The sequence below is a fragment of the Hippocampus bargibanti genome, linkage group LG02 (genome assembly GCF_051943395.1).
Source record: "Hippocampus bargibanti isolate YZ-2025 linkage group LG02, ASM5194339v1, whole genome shotgun sequence".
Classification (NCBI taxonomy): domain Eukaryota; kingdom Metazoa; phylum Chordata; class Actinopteri; order Syngnathiformes; family Syngnathidae; genus Hippocampus; species Hippocampus bargibanti.
Genome location: NC_142735.1, coordinates 26,379,849 through 26,401,467, shown reverse-complemented (window position 1 = coordinate 26,401,467; position 21,619 = coordinate 26,379,849). Strand labels below are relative to the sequence as shown.

The window sequence follows — 21,619 nt, the reverse complement described above, 5'->3', positions numbered from 1 at the left end:
GGGAATCGTGCAGCATTAAATATATAATGACCCACCCGGTACTTGACCCCATCGCCGCTCAGCTGCCGCGGCGTCAGACGTCATGACAAACCCCGATGCAAGGGGAGCGAGATGAAAGTGAGACAACGCCATTCGCACGTGATCAATGACAGCGGGAGCAGAGGGCATCAATGCGCGCACGCACAAAGATGAGAGATGAGAGAAGTGATGGCAGGAGAGAGATGAGTTGGAGGCCGGAGAGCGGGGGGTTGGGGGGGGGGTGAATGGATTTGCCTGTGTTGCTAAAAATAAAACCCGCAGAGCCGCTACGGTGTGCGGCAGAGCCCGTGTTATTGCACTCTTGAAGTGTGTGCGATTGTGTGTGTGTGTGTGGTTTATATTATTACACATTCACACCACAGATATGGCACCATTTTATGGCCAAAGAGTGCTACACAGAAAATCTTGGCTTTAGAATTAATTGAGTTTTCAATTGGTCTAAAATATACCAACACCAACACACACACATAGACACACACACACACAATAGCGTGTTTGTCGTTGTCACAGATTGGAGATGGCGGTTGTGGATCCCAAAAAGCAGGCAGGAGGGAGCAGCAGATTGTATTTAAGAAATTGTATTAAAATAAAGTCAACGGGAACAAAATCTAAATCTAAATCATCAAAATCATCTGAACAGAAAAATACAAAGTATAAAAGAAAAACCAAGAGTAAAAGTCAGCCAAGGTGAAACAAACACAAGCACAGCATACAATGCATACACAATGCACAATGCATACAATTGCATACAATGACCCGACGCCGAATGGTCGTGACGGGAGTCCTTTTGACTGCCACTGATTGGAACGACCAGCACCTGTGAGGCTGCAGGCAGGGCTGACAGCGTTACCCGTTGGTCGCCAACCAGATCATGACAGTTGTAAAAGGTAATAAATTCCAATTGAGAGGGCATTCCGTCTTTATTCCCAATAGCATATTGTCTTCATTTGCTTTCAATAAGTGTGTCAATCTTCCATTTATGTGTGTGTGTGTGTGTGTGTGTGTGTGTGTGTGTGTGTGTGTGTGTGTGTGTGTGTGTGTGTGTGTGTGTGTGTGTGTGTGTGTGTGTGTGTGTGTGTGTGTGTGTGTGTTGATCAATACACATTTACACATGTACATGATACACATGAAATGTTCAGTCTCCCGAGCAACCCCCATAAGAATTGATGCAAAAAAAACCTCCTCTACCCTGAGTATACAGGATGAGTCTTGTTAGTGGTTCTGAATTTCAAAACATAATGACAAATAAATAAGCATAATGACAAATTAAACAAAAAGCATTTGGGGAGAAAAAAATCAAAAGGATTGCAACAGTCAATTAAAAACTAAACAGCAAATTAAAAAATATGAATGGAAAAAGACAAATAAATAAATACAATGAACAGTAAATAAATAAATACAAAACAAATAAGCAAATAAATCAAATAAATGAATACATGTATAAATAGTGTAAAAAAATACATACATACATACATACATACATATATAAATATATAAATACATGAATAAACAAACACATATCCAGACAAATAAACATATAAACACACAAACAAAATAATAAATGCATACATACATACATACATACATACATACATACATACATACATACATACATACATTGATAAATACATAAATAAATAAATAAATAAATAAATAAATAAATAAATAAATAAATAAATACATAAATAAATAAATAGGCATGACAGCAAATAAAATAAATTACTGATCTACACTGCAAATTGCCAAAAAACACAAAGCCAAAATTAATCTTTAATTTTAAAATAAAACAGTAAATGAAGAATCACAAAAACAAAATCACAACAGCAATTGGAAAAAAATTCCAAACATAAAAAATAACTGCTGTTTTGTTTAGTTTTTGTTTTTGTTTGTTCATTTTTGTTGCGTTTCGTACCTCAGGGCCAGCATAAGGTGTCACGCATGCACATATCCACGCCTACACACGTGAAAAATTCGTCCTTGTTCAGTTTTGACATTCTCCTCGCCACTCGCCAATCAGCGATTCCCCCCGCAGGCGTTCCCTCACTGGCGTGTTTGCGAGTTTACCACTTTAGTTACCTGCCTTGCTCTCATCAGGGTTCCTTCTTCCCTCCCCCCTCCCGTCGCCTCTCTTCATCATGTCCCACTTCTTTTTTTGCTGCGAGTGCCCGGCAAAACGGGGACCTATGAGACCGATTAGGCGGATGCGTGTTTCTCTGTTAAAAGCGTTGTCGCTAATCGCCGGGCTTGATCATCATTACGATCGAGATGACAGCGCTTTGAGTCGTCGCACGCGGCGCTCCCGGGCTAACCGCGAGACGACGCCATTCCTCCCCGCAGGGCCGTAAGGAAGCTTACTGTATTTGGGTCATATTCTCCGAAGGCACCAGTCTAACGTAAACATCCAGGATGAGCACCGTGAAGCAAAGGGACCCCAGATAAAAATACTCCAAACTGAGAGGCGCGCGTGGCGACCAGTCTAGTCATTTGAGTTCATCCCAATGGTGATTGATGAGGTCCGTCTGTCCATCTGAGTGCGCCTTCGTGGACGAGCGACTTGCGCATGGTGCTCCTCAGCGGAAACGTGAATTGTCTGCTCGGTGCGCCGCAGGTAAACAATATATGGCGGCGGAGATGCTTGAGTGGCGCCCGCTTAAATGTGACATTGTGTGTTTTGAAAGGCTTTTTTTTACCATTAACACAATTTTATGCTTGCAAAAAAAACCATCCTGCATATTTTTTGCAAGCATAAAATCAAGCTATGATCCAGTTGAATGACTCCATTTTGAACAGATCACTGTAGAAAAGCGCCCTTGTCGATTTTGCCCCCCCCCCCCCCCCCACCACCACCACGGCGATGACATCAGAAGCCCTGACGCGTGCCATCGGCCTTCCGGCATTATTTGAAGACATTTTCGCTTATCTCTGCGTCATTTCTCATTTTTTCTTTTTCTCGATCTTTTGCCCTGGCCTGTCGACACATAGGTTTATTCATCATGTATGTTCCAGAGGCATGCCGTGGTTTCATATACTGGACGGCGGTTTTGCTATCGCCCCTTGATCATCCCATTAAGTTGGGCTGAAGGAGCACCTGGGGCCAGTGGGGGCATTTGCGCACAATTACTCACCTCCCTTGCTGCAAAATACAATTCTGCCACCCCCCCTCCCTCTTAAAAAAAACATGGATGTCCAGGTGACTCTCTGGTGGGTGGGGGCGGTAGCCTGGCAGAGCAGATGTGAGTGGCGGAAAGAGCTAAGGGAACTTGGCGCCTGATCTGACTGCTTGGCAGTCTTTCTTTGCCTTCCTGCCCTCCGTGTCAGGGCAGCGAATATGGTGCAGGATGACAGGCCCAGAGTGGGACTAATGTATTTATTTTTTCCAAATCATCCACTCACATACATGCAAATGAAAGCCCACCCGGGTTTAAAAAGTCTACACACCCCTTTTGTGATCAACATAGATGAGACCAAATAAATCACTTCAATGCTTTTTTCCAACCTATTAAGGTTACCTATAATCTATGTACCTCAATAGCCCCCCCCCCTCCCCCGCCACCCCAAAAAAACATAATTAGAATATGGTTGCACAAGTGTGCTCTTCAGCCGTGGTGATGTGGCACACCAGACACTATATATGCAACTCTAATAAACCCCAAATAAATGGCTGAGATTTGTTTTGAACGTCATTATGTCATTCCCTGGCAGACGATGTGCAAAAATGTGTCCACTCCAGTGCCAGGGTTTTTGTCATTTTCATTCAAATTGCAGGACGCACAGAATATTGACTTTTAGGACTACATGAATATTAGCGTAAGAAACCTTAGACTCTCTCTTGTCAGAAAAACAGAGTTCATTCCAAAGTTATATAGTTCTGGGGGGGGCGGCTGTAAAAAATCCAATACAATACATACCTAGTTTTATATTTATATAGCGCTTTAACAACAGCTAAAGCTGTAACAAAGCGCTAACATGGACAAAAGGAAAATGCTGCCCCCTCGTGGGATGGAAAAATATTGCCAGAGGTCTGACCAACACTTTATCGGCACCCCCCCCTCGCAAGAAAAACCAAAACCCCCCAAAAATTGGGAATGGCAGTCAATGAGTTATGAACTGTTCATAATTCACTCCACCTATGCAATCTGTGAATGTCACGTCCGCTCGAGGAGTGGTGACAGGACTTGAGGGACGACGGAAGGTGGTTTAGGTCGGATCCAAAATACACGGTGGAGACAGTGCTTCCAAAAAGAGTCTTTACCGAGACACATGTGGCAAATACAGAAAGTCAGGCAAGGTAGGTGAGCAACGACAGAACATACCTGCGTGCGCATGGGTGACGGGGAACTTCCTGGATGTGACAGTGAACAGTTCCAAATAGTCATCGGCATAACTCAAAGTCACTTTAGGAGAGCTGAATTTTCACTTGATGTTAATCAGTGTTTGAAATAGCGTCTGCCCGGTGGCCCGTGGTGCATAACTTTTCCGTCGGGCGTACAACTTTCAAAACGTCTCAGTGACGTGACGGGGTGGCCGACAACTTCTTCAAGAAAAAAAATATGCGTTTTTTTTTCTCAAATCAAACGTTTGTTTTATTCAATAAAGCAAAAGCTACAAGCAAACCGCTACAAGTCATGTGGACTCCTCTTTCTAAGCGGCTTTCAAAACTCTCGACGCACGAACAGTTGATGGCGGTTGTGGATCCCAAAAAGCAGGCAGAAGGGAGCAGAAGGTTGTATTTAAGAAATTGTATTAAAATAAGGGCGGCCCGGTAGTCGAGTGGTTAGCACACCGGCTTCACAGTGCAGAGGTCGCCGGTTCGTGTCCCGGTCCGGCCTCCCTGTGTGAGTTTGCATGTTCTCCCCGGACCCGCATGGGTTTTCTCCGGGTCCTCCTGTTTCCTCCCACACTCCAAAAACATGCATGACCACTCCAAATTGTCCCTAGGTGTGAATGTGAGAGTGACTGTTGTACATATTTGTGTGCCCTGCGATTGGCTGGCAACCAATTCAGGGTGTCCCCCACCTCATGCCCGAAGACAGCTGAGATAGGCTCCAGCACCCCCCGCGACCCTAATGAGGAATAAGAGGAACGGAAAATGAATGGATGGATGGTATTAAAATAAAGTCAACAGGAACAAAATGACAGTACAAAACATTGTCATTTTCCCATTTGCATACTCGGCACCGGCAGCCAATCAGAAGCCTGTTCGTGCTTCGGACTACACCCTGACTGAAAAGTGTACTAGACAGTTTTGAAAGGCGCTTAAAAAGAGAAGTCCACGTGGCTTTGAGCAGTCAACGCAACGCAAACATTGGATTGTGCATTATGATGACAAACGACAACTTGAGCAAAATCTTCAGCAAGGGATATTAACCATAAAGTAAGCACGGGAGCATTTATGGTAGGTACTTCCTTAATTTCAAAAAATCCTTTATACTTCGCAACAATGTTTTTTTTTTTGCGATTAGTCGTCTTATTGTGTTTCAAGTTGTGAAGAATGTTGCAGGCAACTTTATGGCCGGGCAGAGTTGTCTGCCCGGGTGTCCGCTAACTTTTTGTCATGAGTTTCAGACACTGGTGTTAATCTGAGTTGTTTTAAATGCTGGCATGTGAATTTGAAACACAACCGCATCCTTGTTAGGATGGGGTGTGCACACTTATGCAACCACATGACAATTTGGTTTTGCTTCTTCACTCAAAGAAACTATTAATCAATTACAGTATTTTTAAACCCGACATTCAAACAGGGTGTGTAAACTTTTTTTTTGTTCGCCACTATACATGGAAACTATCAAACATGAGCAACCTGGGCTTTTGCTTCTTGACAATTGCAGATTAGGAGGGAGCCGCTGTTGATTTATACATTAGATCCACCGCATGGATAATGCATGAAGTGAACGCCAGCCAAACACTGCGAGGAGCCCTGCAGCGTTCTTGCTATCATACAGTTTGTGTCAAGAGCTCAAATTCCTTGCGGCGGCCTCTTGATTTTCCCCCACCGTCTTTGTGGAAGGATCGTTAGCACTTGTCTGATCACGTACATGTGGGAAGGGCGGGGGGTTGTTTATTTCATTGTATGCCTTTGAAATAACGCGAATCACTAACGATTAGGTTAGCTATTTTTTTTTTCTTGCCAAATATCAAAACGGGCATCCGATTTATAAAAAAATCCATATTGATCAGTAATTTGCATTCTAATAAATCATCACGTATTGTGATTGTCCTTGTGGGCGGTTAGAAAGTCAAATAATTGGCCAGTACACCCAGTACAAGAGCAGATACGAATTCGGTCGATGCGCCGTGATGGAGGCCAGGCAGCAGTTGGACGCGTGCCAAGCGTCCTGCCAGGGTGAGATTGGAAAAGGACAGACACGGGAAGAAAGCGGGGCGGCAATCAACTTCTTCGTGATTGCCCCAGGTGTCCCACGGGACACATCCATCCTTAGGAGAACCTCCGCGCAGAGTTTGCGATGCACACCCATGAATGCAGAGGAGAAGGCAAACCGTGACGCATCCCTAGTCTAACAATTGCCGGTGCGGCTCGTTTCGGCTTGGGAACTGTAAATCCCAAGTACATATTCATTATCATATACAGTGATACCTTGGCTGACGAACTTAATTGGTTCCCAGACAGAGTCTGTAAGGCGAAAAGTGTGTATCCCAAAAAATAATTTCCCATAGGAAACCATTAAAATGAGAATAATACCCATAAAACATAATTTTCTACTTTCTAATTTTCTAAGCCTTAAAACTACACCAAATCCACCTTATTTTATGTATAATAAATATGATATGATATTATAATTAAATAAATAAACTGTACTGGATAATAAAGTCGTTTTATTTACCTTTGTGATGGTCGTTGATGGCTTGATGGAATGGAGTGGCCGGTTTCATCAGCATGAAACACTTGATGCGGAACGAATAAAGAATAAAATAAAGACTGTAGTACAGTGTTTATCATGTACAGTGACTGTACATTATATACACCAGCTAAACTGTATGAATTTAGTTCATATACTAAAAGCTTTTGAACACTTTAATAGCGATATGCAGAGGGACAGCAATGCGGTCTCACTGCAGAGCAAGCCAGCACAGTTCTCATAGTCATTGCGCAATCCATGGTGAGGCTCAGCCGGCTGCTGCCTCACCGCTCGTCTCAACTTAGTATTTGAACGGTAAATGTGAAAATTCAGCGATTTTGAAAAAAAAAAATAATGAAGTTAAATGGAAAAGAACGTTAAAGTACAAATCACTAAATAAATATAACTGATTTGATATTTCCATGATAACAGGTGAGGCACAGCCTGCCTGCCCTGACTGCACGTCACTGAAAGAGAGAGAGAGAGACAGAAGGGGAGAGAGAGAGAGAGAGAGAGAGAGAGAGAGAGAGAGAGAGAGAGAGAGAGAGAGAGAGAGAGAGAGAGAGATTTAGGACATTTTGATTAGGATTAAAAGTTTCAAAAGTGTAATGATCTGCTTCAGTTCAGATTTGAATAAATGTGGCATATTGTCATTTTAGGTCGTGCATTCGAATGAACTTGTCAGGACTGTGAATATGCCATTTGCTCCGCAGATCTATCTCTCCAATCAAAGACGATTTGATATGTATTTCGATATATTTCAAAGTGACTTGCCGCACTGGCAAGCCAAGCTAGTCGCAGTCCCTCCTTTCCCTCGTCACCCCTCCATCCCGATCCAGACACCTGTTCCGTTCTCATCAAATAGACAAATCTTTGACGTGATGTCAAGCAGCCGCACCACAATCACGTTTCGGTTACGGCAGACCCTAAACATGACAAAAATTGATGTTCTGGAGCGCACTCCATCTCCCCTTGTCAAGGTTGCTAATGAATCATGAATCCATCGTAAATCATGCCAATGTTCTTGCGCGGTGGGCAAATGTGAGCTTTCCCTCGCTTGTGAGTCAACAGATATTTACACTGCTTAAAAATAGACTCATATGAGGGTGATTTAATTACACAAGAAGGGGTGTGTGTGTGTGTGTGTGTGTGTGTGTGTGTGTGTGTGTGCGTGTGTGTGTGTGTGTGTGTGTGTGTGTGTGTGTGTGTGTGTGTGTGTGTGCGCGCCTGTGCCTGCAAATGTTAATTATGTAACAAATAGACAACATCTAAATGTAAGCTTTACAAATCCCAATCATGAACATGTCGTCTTTTCACTTGTCATGAGTGTACCTGTCCCTGCCTATCCACCCATACCATGTGTGTGTGCGTGTTTGTGCGTGTGCGTGCGTGTGTCTATGTTTGTGTGTGTGTGTGCGTGCGTGCGTGTGTTTCGTATTTACATTTTGCGTGTGTGCGTGTGTGTGTGTTTCGTATTTACATTTTGCGTGTGTGCGTGCGTGCGTGTGTTTGTGTGTGTGTGTGTGTGCGCGCGTGTCTGTGTGTGTTTCATATTTCCAATTTGCGTGTGTGTGTTTTATTAACTCATTCACTGCCATTCACAAATGTAATCACGAATTGAAAATACAGAATGACATAGAGCGCCATTCCCAAATTTGTTGGCGTTTTTTTTTTTTTGGGGTGCCGATGAAGCGCTGACCATGGCCTCTGGCAATGTTTTTCCTTTCCACAAGGAGCAGCATTTACCTTTTTTCCATGTTAGTACTTTGTTCCAGCTTCAACTTGTGTTAAAGCCCCATGTAAACCAACATGTATGTATTGCATTGTATTTTGGACTGCCGCCCCCATTTCAAGTTCATACAACTCCAGATCATTTAGGAATGAACTCTTTTTCTGATGAAAGCAGAGAGTCTGAGGTTTCTCACGCTGCATTGAATGTTTATGTAGTCCCAAAACTCAATATTCTGTGGCTCCTGGAATTCAAGTGACAATGACAATTACCCTGGCACTTGAGTGGACACATTTTTGCACATTGTCTGGCAGTGACTGAGTTAAATTGCTGAAATGAGTTTGCCGCCATATTCCAATGTATTGTAATGCAACTGGTTTTGCAAAGGTTTCAGTTTTTGCATTGGGGTGTTCAAACTTTTTTGTTTAAGGGCTGCATACAAAAAATACAATACAATAAAAATATGAATTGAGTGAGGTTGACAAATAGAAATCACTGGACAATCATAGAGACAAAAATGCTTGAAATGGCAACGTAAGAATAAAGCCGAAAATATAATTTGTAACAAGAGTCCAATTTCACCAAACAAAACAAGCCACATTAAAAGAGAGAATAATACTCTTAAAATCCTGAACGAGAGGAAGAAAGTGCAAAAATATGACGAGAGCATATTTGAGCAAGAGCAGAAAACGAGGCAATTGGTGAGTCCTTCAATAACAAAGCGAATTTGATGACCATGTTGGCAGGGGGTGTGCTCGCCGGAGGGAAAGCCCTCCTCTGCCATCCACTGGAGACACACTTGAACTAGGATCATACCATTTTGGTTAGCCTCCATCCCTCGCTCTCATAGAATCGATCCAACTCCCATCTCCACATTCAGAAAAAAAGCCAATTTTCGTCAGGTGACCATTTTTTATTTTCACGAGGATCATTAATGTGATGTCTTCATAAATCAGCCACAGAGCACAAAGCGGAAGAAACTTATTTTGCCTCACCGCAATGTTTTGAAGATGAATCCTTTTACTCTTTTCATCATTTATTTGTACCTTTGAACATTGTGACACATTGTACAGTCCACCCTTCTTTCTTCACGCTTCCCACCTTCACCTTTATTAACTAAACGCTTGGCCCATGTCAAATGCCATTTTTAGGATCCAATATTTTTTACGGGCATGCCGCGAGTCGCTGAACAATTGGTCAGTCGGGCTGTCGCTTGGAGAGTCCCGTTCGTTGGAAGACGGCAGTCGTCATCCGTCAAAGTTTCATCAACGCCTTGTCCTCAGAAACCCGAAGCGACGCCGCGCCTTTGACAAACGGCGTCTTCCTTTTCTCCAGATGTTTACACCTCAGACGCTGATAGAAAGCACACTTGGGGAAATGTCGGTAAAACTGCCTCCCAGCCAGACTCTGACTCAAAGTTGAGAATAAAGCATTTGGGCTCAGACATCCCGGAGCTCTTTGAGGAAATCTTTCAAGTCATTAATTATCCTGACAAAATGAAAAAAAAATGGAAAAACAAATGCCTGACATATTCGGCTGTGATTCGCGCATCTGTTGTGACCGTTCATGACTTTCGAATCTCGACATGTCAGCGGTTGTTTCTCTATGCGAGCGACGCTCGATATTTGCTGCAACGGAAGTCATGGAGGGAAATTTCGCAAAAAAAAAAAGAAACAACAACAAAACTGCAACGCTTAACTTTTTTTTCGTATTTTCAATGATGTAACCCCCCCCCCCCCCAACCTCTCTCTTGTCTGCACTCCACTTTTTTTTCCATTTCCCTCGTCCCGTCACAGACCAATCAATCTTTAATAGGCCCCCTTGTCGTTCCTTCATTATAATCAGAGAAGGAATGGATTCCGAGGGTAAATGAGGGATGGTGAGAACTCATTAGTGGACTAATCATTCCTAGTCCTGACGTCCCCGAAAGAAGAGAGAGATGGAGGTGAACAAGGAAGGAATGTGAAGGAAAACGACAGCAACCAAAAGCCCAATGGTATTCACAGTGGAAGGATGAACATGTTCATTTTTGGTAGTACACATTGTGAAATTGAGATGAAGACAATAAAAATGGCATTTGAGTTTTCTACTCCAAAAATTCTATTTATTATTTTTCTTATTTAGGGGCGGCCCGGTCGTCGAGTGGTTAGCACACCGGCTTCACAGTGCAGAGGTCGCCGGTTCGCGTCCCGGTCCGGCCTCCCTGTGTGGAGTTTGCATGTTCTCCCCGGACCCGCGTGGGTTTTCTCCGGGACGCCGTCAAGGGAAAAGCCGAAAGGAAAAGTAGAAGATTAGTAGAAGAAGAAGTGAGTAGTAGTAGAAGTGAACATTTGTAACATTTGTGACAGATGCAGTGTTTGCTTTAAGAATGCTGATAGAGAAGTACAGAGAAGGTCAGAAGGAATTGCATTGTGTCTTTGTAGATCTGGAGAAAGCGTGCCCAGAGAAGAGCTGTGGTATTACAGGAGGATGTCTGGAGTGACAGAAAAGTATGCCAGAGCGGTGCAAGACATGTATCATGACTGTAAGACAGTTGCGAGGTGTGCTGTCGGTGTGACTGAGGAATTCAAGGTGGAGGTGGGACTCCACCAGGGGTCAGCTCTAAGCCCCTTCTTATTTGCTATGGTGATGGACAGGCTGACAGACGATGTTAGACAAGAATCTCCTTGGACGATGATGTTTGCAGATGACATTGTGATCTGTAGCGCGAACAAGGAACAGGTGGCGGAGAAACTAGAGATGTGGAGATATGCCCTGGAAAGGAGAGGAATGAAGATCAGTCGCAGCAAGACGGAATATATGTGTGTGAATGAGAGGGATCCAAGTGCAAGAGTGATGCTACAGGGGGAAGAGATAAAGAAGGTGGAGGATTTTAAGTACTTGGGGTCAACTTTCCAAAGCAATGGAGAGTGTGGAAAAGAGGTGAAGAAGCGTGACCGGGCAGGCTGGAGCGGCTGGAGAAAAATGTCAGGGAGTGACCAGGTTGGATAGGATCAGGAATGAGTACATTAAAGGGACAACTCATTTTTAGAGGCTTTGGAGAGAAAGTCAGAGAGGCCAGACTGAGATGGTTTGGACATGTCCAGAGGAGAGAGAGTGACGATATCGGGAGAAGGATGCTGAGCCTTGAACTGCCAGGCAGGAGACCGAGAGGAAGACCGAAGAGGAGGTTTATGGATGTGGTCAAAGAGGACATGAAGGTAGCTGGTGTGAGAGAAGAGGATGCACAAAACCGGGAAAGATGGAGGACAATGATTCGCTGTGGCGACCCGTGAAGGGAAAAGCCGAAAGGAAAAGAAGAAGAAGAAGTAGTAGTGATGATGATGATGATGATGATGATGATTGTATTGGATGTACCTTTATTTGTCTCGCAGTGGAGAAATTTACATTTCACAACAGCAAAGTTTTGTCTGGAAGAGGAAAGGAAAAAAAGAAGTACAAAAACAAAATACAGGAGCTGCTGGAAAGGCAGCCACTCTCGCAGTACCATCCTGAAGTAAAAAAAACAAAAAAAACTAAATAACAAATAACAAATAACATGACAACACAAAGACACAGAGAGTCATTCATTCTTCAGCACTTGCTGTACCCTCTTTGTGACATGAGGTAGTTCCAGATGAAAGAGGAGAGGATCAAACTGACCTTTTCAGCAGTGGATCATGGACGTCATAGTGAAATGTGCACGTCTGCTACAAGCTAAATGTTGAAAGGAAACATGAAGCTGTATTATTATTATTATTAGTTTATTACTGGTTTATTGTTCTATTTCTATTTCCACAATGGAGAAATTTCCCTATGTACAAAATTCTCTGTTATGGGTCACTTTAAACATCTGAAGTCAATTTGAATATAGCATAATACGTATATCCCTCAGGTTTACACTGCAGTACTTTGCGTGAATTCTGTATCCTCTTTGAAGAACGTACTTAACTAGTGCCGCATTGATGAGCTTTCAGGAGCTGAGACATCTCCATCAGGCTGTCTGGCATAGAGTGCTTCTGAGGCCGGCAGCAAAATCTAGGTTGCAGGGGAAAGTGTGACAAAAACGGTTTCAATCCCACGGCAATAATTTTGTTGTGTTTTGGGAAGAGTGAATCGGATTCATGTTGATTTCTTTATTTTGCTGGGAAAAGATCTGCTGGGAAAGTATATGTTTCCCTTATTTTTGAAGGCCAGTTTTGGCACTGGTGTATTTTTAGGCTTTTGGGTTGATAGTTGAAGCATTTGAATAGTTGATCCTCCTCGCCCCCCACCTTCTGCCTGCCAAACAGGGTGCCAGCCGTCCTATGATAACTTCAATCAATGCCACGAGGATGCCAAATAGCAAGAAACTCTGGCTAGGGTAAGTCTGATTGTCCCGTGCTTTGGGTCGGAAGATATGCAGTTTTTGACGGTTGGTTGAAATTCAAGAGTTCAATAGTTTTTCTCTGATCTTCTGCATTCGACCTTTTTAGAACTTTGGGTAAAAAGGGAAAAACGCTGAAGATGAAACCCCTCCGCTCGGCCCTCAAGTGAAATTAATTTTCTCCGGATCAGAATCAAATGGAAAACCGGAACATTTCTCTTTATGCGTAATCTTTTATCAACTTTTAAGACAGCTGCCTTGATGTAAATTCTAAATGTGAACTTTGTATATTTTGGGTCTGGGCTGCCTCGCTTTTGCATTTTTCTATGGCGCTTTGTAAATGAATCATCAAGGCCTTTCCGATGTCTTTGATGGCCGTCGGAGCGTCGGCCTTTCGCTACCTTTCAATATTTCACCAACGTTCTTTTGACTCAGTACGTTCCTTTCATTCCAAGTTTTATTTCGGCCACTTCGTAAACATCAACCCCATCCCCTGCGTGACTTGAGGTCTCGCCGTGACAACAGCGTTATCTATTACACGCAGTGGCGAGCCGTGCATTTCACACCTAGGCCTTCTGTTGTGCTCCGTCTGAATCAATCCAACCCTTAATAACTATTTTATGACCATACAACCTTTACTGCAGCTACAGCTATGACTGCGACTCATATAAAAAGTATGGTGTGATTTACTACAAGTCCAGGAAATAAGGCCTGCGAGAAGGCCTTGGTATCACCAATCTGATTGGTTAAAGCAACAATTTAATTTTTATGCTCCAGGGCCCGCAGAACTGATTGTGAAGGCGTCCAGGTAGTTTTTCTGACCCTGGTGACAAATGTTGGCTGAAATGTGATTGGTTAAATGCTTAAATACGAAAACAAACCTCTGGAAGTAGCACGACAGGGGAAAAGCAATGAAAGCAAGCTGAAAGACAATTTGAAATTATTTAATAAGAATTCATGGACAAAGTATCATTCACATCATTCTGTCCGTCTGATAAGGTGAGAAGCTCGGTGATCCGGGATATGCTCAGAGTCGAGCCGCTTCTCCTCCACATAGAGAGCAGCTAGATGAGGTAGCTCGAGCGTCTGATTAGGATGCCTCCTGGTCGCCTCCCTAGTGAGGTCTTCCGGGCATGCCCCACTGGCAGAAGACCCCGGGGACGACTATGTCACCCAGCTGGCCTGGGAACACCTCGGGGTTCGCCTCGAAGAGCTGGAAGAAGTGGCTGGGGAGAGGGAAGTCTGGGCTTCCCTATTGAAGCTACTGCTACTGCGACCCGACTTCGGATACGCAGCAGATAATCAATGGATGTATAGATCAGTCTGTGATTCAGATATTTTTAGGCCAGCAAAGAAGGCCCTGCAGGCCCTGACGCTACACCACTGGTTACACGCTACCCAATCTGCGTCATTCTACAAGAAGAAAGACAGCCCGGCCGGTCCGCCACGTTCTGATTTCTAATTCTCCCTTTTGGCACCTGCCAGGCCGATCGATGTCGTCTTTACAGCCTGGCAACGCCTTTAATATCCTTTACGGTGATGGCGACTGATTTACAAACGCGAGCTTTGACACGGCTGATTTGCTTCCGACCGCACGTCGGCCGGCTGGAGCGAGGTGAATCGCGCTTGGTGTGAAAAGGCGGATTATTCAAAGCTATTCAGACGCGGTCCATTTCCTTCCAGAAAAAGGTGCTACCGCTCATAGATAAACGTCGTACGAGACAGTCTTGACAGGTGCTCTCGCTTTGTGCTCTGCAAATTGCTCGCTTGGTTGCCCGTTGTGCTTCGCCAGAAGACACCGTTGGCACCGATTGCTTTATCCCTCCCACACCTCCATGTGACTGTCACGCTTTCATTTTGTCCGCGCGCTCGGAGAAGCGTTAGTGTAATTTTGCGACATGTTTGGAGTTTGGAGTTTACATGTTCTCCCAAGGCCTGGGTGGCTTTTCTCCCGGTATTCCGGTTTCCTCCCACATTCCCAAAAATGTATGGTGGGATGATTGAACACTTCAATGGCTGTGCATAAATGGCTGTGTTCCCTGCGATTGGCTAACAATCGGTTCAGGGTGTCCCCTGCCTACTGCCAGTAGATAATTGGGATACCCTCCACTACCCCCTCACCCCAACAACTCAAAAATCCACATTGTACAGGAAAAAAAAAGCCATCTTGCCTTTTCAGTTATCAAACATCTTCATTCTTTTTACCTTTATGGCTCACTAGTTCCTTCTGCATTGCAGCATGTTGTGAGCCTTTAAAAAAATAAATCTCAAATCTATCTAGTTTCACTTTTTCCTCATCTTAAAAAAATCCACTCTTGAAATCTCAAGGCAACATAACTGCATGTTTCCCGAAGAGCGAGCGAAGAGTGACTTTTACCACACGTGACCTTTCGACAGACAATTAACAGTATTTTCAACACTGTGAATTGGTTAAGAGTGGATAAAAATCACAGACAAAAATGTCAGAACACCATTAGGATTGATTTTTATGAAATAATAAAAAGATTATACAGTGGTACATTGGCTTACAACCTTAATTGGTTCCCAGACAGAGTGTGTAAGGTGAAAAGTGTGTATCCCAAAAAATAATTTTCCATAGGAAACCATTAAAATGAGAATAATCAGTTCCCAGGTCCCCATAAAACATAATTTTCTACTTTCTAATTTTCTAAGCATTAAACCTACACACAATATACCTTGTTTTATGTATAATAAATGTGCAATGTTATTTTAATTAAAGAAATATAGTGTACTGTATAATAAAGTCGTTTTATTTACCTTTGTGATGGTCGTTGATGACTTGATGGAATGGATAGCTTTATGCATAAAGTGTCTCAAGGAGCTCTGTTGTACATCTTGGAAGTTGTTATATTGCAACAGATGCAATATGCAATACTTCATTAATAGCTGGTTCCCTTGCTTGTCTTTTCATTTCTAATTGATGGAAATTTTAACCTTGCAGTCTGCACTCTTCCTTTGAACTATCAAAGTTGGAACGAGTCCAAATGTCACTGTTTTCTATCCATTTGCTCACTCTCTGTCGTCTTCCTGTCTCTTTAATGTTTAAACCACCCTTCTCACTGCTGTGTTCTTCACCAATCACATGACTTTAACCGACGACTGGGGGCGGGGAATAGAGGACCAAAACAAGCCGGCTGCCATTTTCTTTTAGGAGAACGGGCTTGTTCGCGAACGACACATCACTCATTGTGGCAGCTACGTGTGTATCCCGAAAAATAGTTTGTATCCCAAGGTCAAATTTTCATAAATTTAACGTTCGTAAACCGAATAGTTCGTAAGCCAAGGGGTTTGTAAACCGAGGTATCACTGTATTTAAAAATAACATGTTTTTTTTTTAAACACCCATTGCAGCCATCTCCTCACACGAACGTGCAGTTTTCATTTTTTTTCAATATGACCCGTTTTTCCAATATTTGCAGGGTTTGTACAATTTTACCTTTTTGTGTGTGCCATTATTGGAATTTGTGATTGTTGCGCAGTTTGCTTCCCCCCCCTTTCTATAAGCCAGCAATTAATGATCTGGCAGAGGCACCATTCACGCAAAGCAGATCGGGTTGGCATGTGAGATTCACGGCTTTTGTTTTGTTTGGACAGCATTATAAAAATCGACTGCTCATGTTGCTGCCATGTTGGATGGATGCAACGTGCATGCAATGAGAAAAGCATCTTCGCACTGTTTGTGATTTTTCAACCAAATGGGGCAAATGGCATGAATGACACAAGCTGAACGAGCTCCAAGCTCAGCTAAACTGCACCGCGTCGGCGCCAAGTACGAGGGGGGAGGCGGTTTGGTGGAGGAGTCCTAAAATCTAGGCCAGCTCGAGTGGTGCAGCATTTTACCAGCAAACAGTGCAATCACAGTGCTGGATTTGTAGCTGCCACGCCCAATTGCCATTGCAAAAAATATATACATAGTTACCTCGGTAGCTAGTTAGCTGCCTAGCTAGCTGGATGGATGGATGGATGGATTGATGGACAAATAAATGAATAGATGGATGATTAGATAAATATAGAAATAAATAACCCAATAAATAAATAGATTAATAAATTGATAAAAATAAATAGGTAAATAAACAAGCAAATTGCAATTAATTGGTTAATTATTTAACTCATTAATTAATGGGCCGATTTATTTAACTCATTAATTAATGGGTCAATTTATTTATTTATTTATTTATTTATTAGGGTTGGGCAAATCTGCACACATGTATTTAGTCAATACAAGGTTTTGCCAACTTTAATTGGTGTGCCCTTGTACGGCCTGTGAGGCCAGAGGAGGAACCTGCTGGTGAAATTGGTTCAAGTGATGATGCGCACCTCGCACCTTGGGAGTTCAAGCTCACCAGGGAGGGGGCACCGTGCGCGTTCGACATTCGCACACGCAAACAGGCACACGTGCTCTGCCGGGAGCTGGCCTGTTTTCGTTTGCGCCCACATGCAGCGAGGTGCAGCTGGAGTAGACATCAAAACAATATTAAAAAAGCTTAAAAGGAAATCCTTTGAGAGGAGAGAGAAACACACATAGCAGATGAATAGGCCGGTGTGATGACAACACCGCCCCCTCTATGTGGTGTATTTTTTTGCCTGAGAGGTTTTTTTTCCATTTGAAATCAATATACGGGTAATATCCGACTTACGACCGGGTTCCGTTCCGACAAAACGATTGTAAAACAAAACGGTCGTAAATCGGAATGCATTCAAAATGGCCGACACAGTTTATACGACAGAATAGGATACAATGTCAATATGTTGTTTTTAAAGAACATTTTCTATTGGATACTATTATATACCAAACTGCTTTCAGTTCGATTGTAAATCTTACAACTTTTAGTGTCATTTTTATCATTTTATATTTCGTATTGTTGATTTTTATTACTGTGTTGTTCTGCTGACCCAAATACGCACGGCTTCCCACGCATGCGCGCTGTTGAAAAAATGCTCTCCCTGCTATCGGAGAAGCCAGAAGAGGTCGCCCAACACACACACTCGGACTTAGGTGGACGCCGGAGGAAAAAAGTCTCAAAGAGGCGGAGGCGATGTGGTCCCGACGCGGCGTTCTTGTCGCGCCGATCCCGCGCGCCCGGACGGCCGACCTGCCCCGGGTTTCGCCCTGGCCGGCGTCGGGGGACCCTTGGCCTGAGCGCCGATGCCCACCCGCCTCGACGTCGATGGACACTCCCCCCGCCATCACAAAATTGTCATACGCATTTGTAAAGCAACAGTTACTTTGTATCCTCATTTTGTGCAATGCTGTAATATTCTTTGTTAAGATAAATGAGGCATGCTGAATGTTGAGCAGATCTGGCAACGCAGCCACAACGCTACATATGGTCCTTTGACAGCGATTAATTTTTTTTTTTATACAATGCTGAGAGAAGCGGTTGCTCTGTTTGCTCCGGCAAATAAACATCCCACTTGTTCAATCTAAGCAAGAAGGACCATCTCGAGTCTTTATTCTACCAAATACATCGCAAACACGCTGCAGATCTCAACAGCCTTGCCGGGCTGCCACCGTCGCGGTCACAGCCGTAGAAAAAAAAGAAACGATATGACGGTCATGGTCGTAAGTAAGCGTGGTCGTAACTCGCACAGGTCATAAATCGGATGTTACCTGCATATGCTCTTATGTTATATTGCCAGAGCAGTAGGGGGCGCTGCTGCCATCACATCTTCTTTTTTTAGGTCAAAAGTGTATTTCCATGGCGCTGGATGTTGGATGAAACAATATTCCTCTCCAGGTGTCACAGAACAGCCAGTATCTTCCTCTCTGCAAACTAGCTAGTGCGCTCGCTCTCTCTCTCTCTCTCTCTCTCTCTCTCTCTCTCTCTCTCTCTCTCTCTCTCTCTCTCTCTCTCTGTTTATTTCTCTCTCTCCCTCTTCTCCAGCATATTTAGCTTATTAATTAGCTGGCTCTCTCTCTCTTTCTCTCACTCGTTCTCTCTCTCTGCGTCTCTCTGTCGCACTCTCATATTTAGCCAGCTAACCAGCTAGCGCTCTTTCTCTCTCTATCTATCTCTCTGACCCTCTCTCTCTCTTGCTCTCTTTTTCTCTCTCTCTTGCTCTCTCTCGAGCATATTTGGCCTGCTAACTAGCTAGTACTCTCACTCTTTTTCTATTTCTTGTTCTCTTTCTCTCTCTCTTTCTCTGTCGCTCGTTCTCTCTTTCTCTCTGCCTCTCTCTCTCTTTCTCTCTTTCTGCCTTTCTCTCTCTTTCTCTCTCTTTCTTTCTCTTTGTTTCTCTGTATCTCTCTCTTTATTCTCGCCGAGCGTCATGTCAGATTAGGATGAATGCATTCGGCGAGATGGGACTGCTCAAATGGACTGCTCAAAAAGACTGCTTGCCTTTCTTCCGCCCATGCCACGTGTGCCATCATTGCGGTGTTCAAAGGATACGACGAAGCACATGTCCATTGATGTTTCTTTTTATGTACTTGTGTTATTGTGATAGGCCTTGTCTCAGTGATGGACCTTCAATGAAGGGATTTAATGGGTGACCTTTTTTCCCGCACATCCCATGGAGGGTCTAATTAAGATCAATAGAGGATGAATTGAACATATCGGCCAATTTGTCCGAAGAATTGAAGATACGTATTAAGCAGCAATTATGAAGGCAAATGCCAAAGTACAACTGAGAAACTTTCAAGATTGATGGATATTAAATTTGCTTGAACAATATGTGGTCTTAGGGAACTGGGAGCTTGCCAATCTAACCACATGCACTCCAAAAATGTTTCGAAATCCCGTACATTAGGAATAAGTGGCTAATGTCGTGCTGCCATTGGTCTCCGACTACAGGTTTTCTCAGCACCGGTGACCAGTCGGCCAAGGGCAACTACGGTCTCCTGGACCAGATTCAGGCGCTACGCTGGCTCAGTGAGAACATCGGTCACTTTGGCGGCGACCCAGAGAGGATCACCATTTTTGGATCAGGAGCCGGGGCATCTTGCGTCAACCTCCTCATCCTCTCACACCACTCTGAGGGTACAATTGTCTTTGATTGCCCCTGTCAAAACGCTCTGATACAAAGGTAGTGATACCATTTAGGACGTGTCGAATTCAGATCCGAAAAAAGTTTGAGAAGCTCTTCTGTGACGTTCTCAACATGAGTGTTTCATGCTAACCGCATCAGATTTGAACTCAAAGCAGTTTTCATGTTTGATCCAGTCTGGGTCCTTGTCCATGGACTGACAACGACAAATTAACGCTTATAACCTAACCCTAACTTTTCATCATGGTCCGTTGCACTTTTTGAACTTTGGGCTTCACCAAAACCAACATCCAGCTAAGCTCCTGCTCCCCATTAGCGCCTCCTGTTACATCAAGCGACCCACGGAGCAATCTTTTTTTTTTCTGGCATCAAATCTGAGAGATACTTGGCTCGCAGCAAAAGGGCCACATCCTCATCGTGTTTCCAATTTTTTTTCAGGTAACCTTCCTCAAAACATCAAACCATCAGTGTTGTTGTTTTTTTTTGTATGTGTCATGCTACTTGTCATAAATACACCTACTAATTATGGCTTGACCATATTTACCGCACTACAAGGCACACTTTAAAACATTCCATATTCTAAAAGGCCGCCTTATAATCCAATCCGCTTTATATATGTATTTCGTGTACGTGATATTTAAAGTGTTCTGTCGCTGTTGTGAAAGCGCTATTTATAAAAGAACTACATTGTATTGTATTCACTTTAGCGCAGCTCTGTCTAGTAGATGCATAACACAACCTCAAGTACTATTTTAGCTTCTATTCAATACGCCTTATTTTATGGTGCACCCAATAATGGATATGAAAAAAAAAAATCAAAAGCTATTCATTGAAGGTGCGCCTTAAATTCTAAAACGCTTCCTATTGCGGAAAATATGATTTACAGAAAATACTAGTAAAGTCATTGAATGAGTTCCTGGAAGACTTATTTTCTTGCCTTTGTGCTGTGCTAAGATAATTGCTGTATAACTATGCATTCCTCAACATACATTTAGGACTAAAGCTAACGTGCCTTGTGATATGAGTTGCCCAATTTACATTTTTTTTCTGATCATGGCTATGCTTCAGATGATTTTTTATTTATTTATTTTTGCCTTGTTGTGGTCGTGAACTCAATACCACCACAATAAGCAGCAAATCTTTTACAAAGGAGACTTCAAGGCATATAATGCCACTCTTAATTCATGTCAACAGTTCCACGGCCAGAATAATAAAAAAACACACTGCTCCTGCTAAATTTGCAATTCAACTCCCCCATGGACCCTTTTACCTCGTCTTCTGAACAAACCTGATGCCTAGGTGATAAGTTTGAATGCATCCTTCAGTCCCCATTTGGCCAAAAAGCTTTGATAGGCCTCTTCCTTTAGCTCAATGACATCCGTTACTGCCCGTGATTTATTGTCATACCAATGCTCCCGATTACTTGACGAGACAGCTGAATGCACACCGACTAGCAGTTTTTTATAACCCCAAAGGTACATATCTTCACAGTATGCCGCCAAACAAAACAAATGAAAACAAAAAAAACATAAATAAATAATGATCCAGTCTGAGCCTGGTGAGTTGAACTCAAGGCCGTCATTCCTTCATCTGAATGCGAGAACGTCACAATACCTCACCGCCGTCGATAGATGATCGCGA

General features: G+C 43.2%; 1 protein-coding gene across 2 annotated transcripts in view; it reads left to right on the top strand.

Annotated features, from left to right (window-relative positions):
- nlgn2a (neuroligin 2a) overlaps positions 1–21,619 on the top strand; it is a 79,071-nt gene that overhangs the window by 48,044 nt on the left and 9,408 nt on the right. For both annotated transcript variants that reach the window (XM_088990537.1, XM_088990536.1), the window contains one exon: positions 19,786–19,971. In XM_088990537.1, the coding sequence (XP_088846663.1) occupies positions 19,786–19,971 (186 nt within the window). The remainder of the gene's footprint in view (positions 1–19,785; positions 19,972–21,619) is intronic.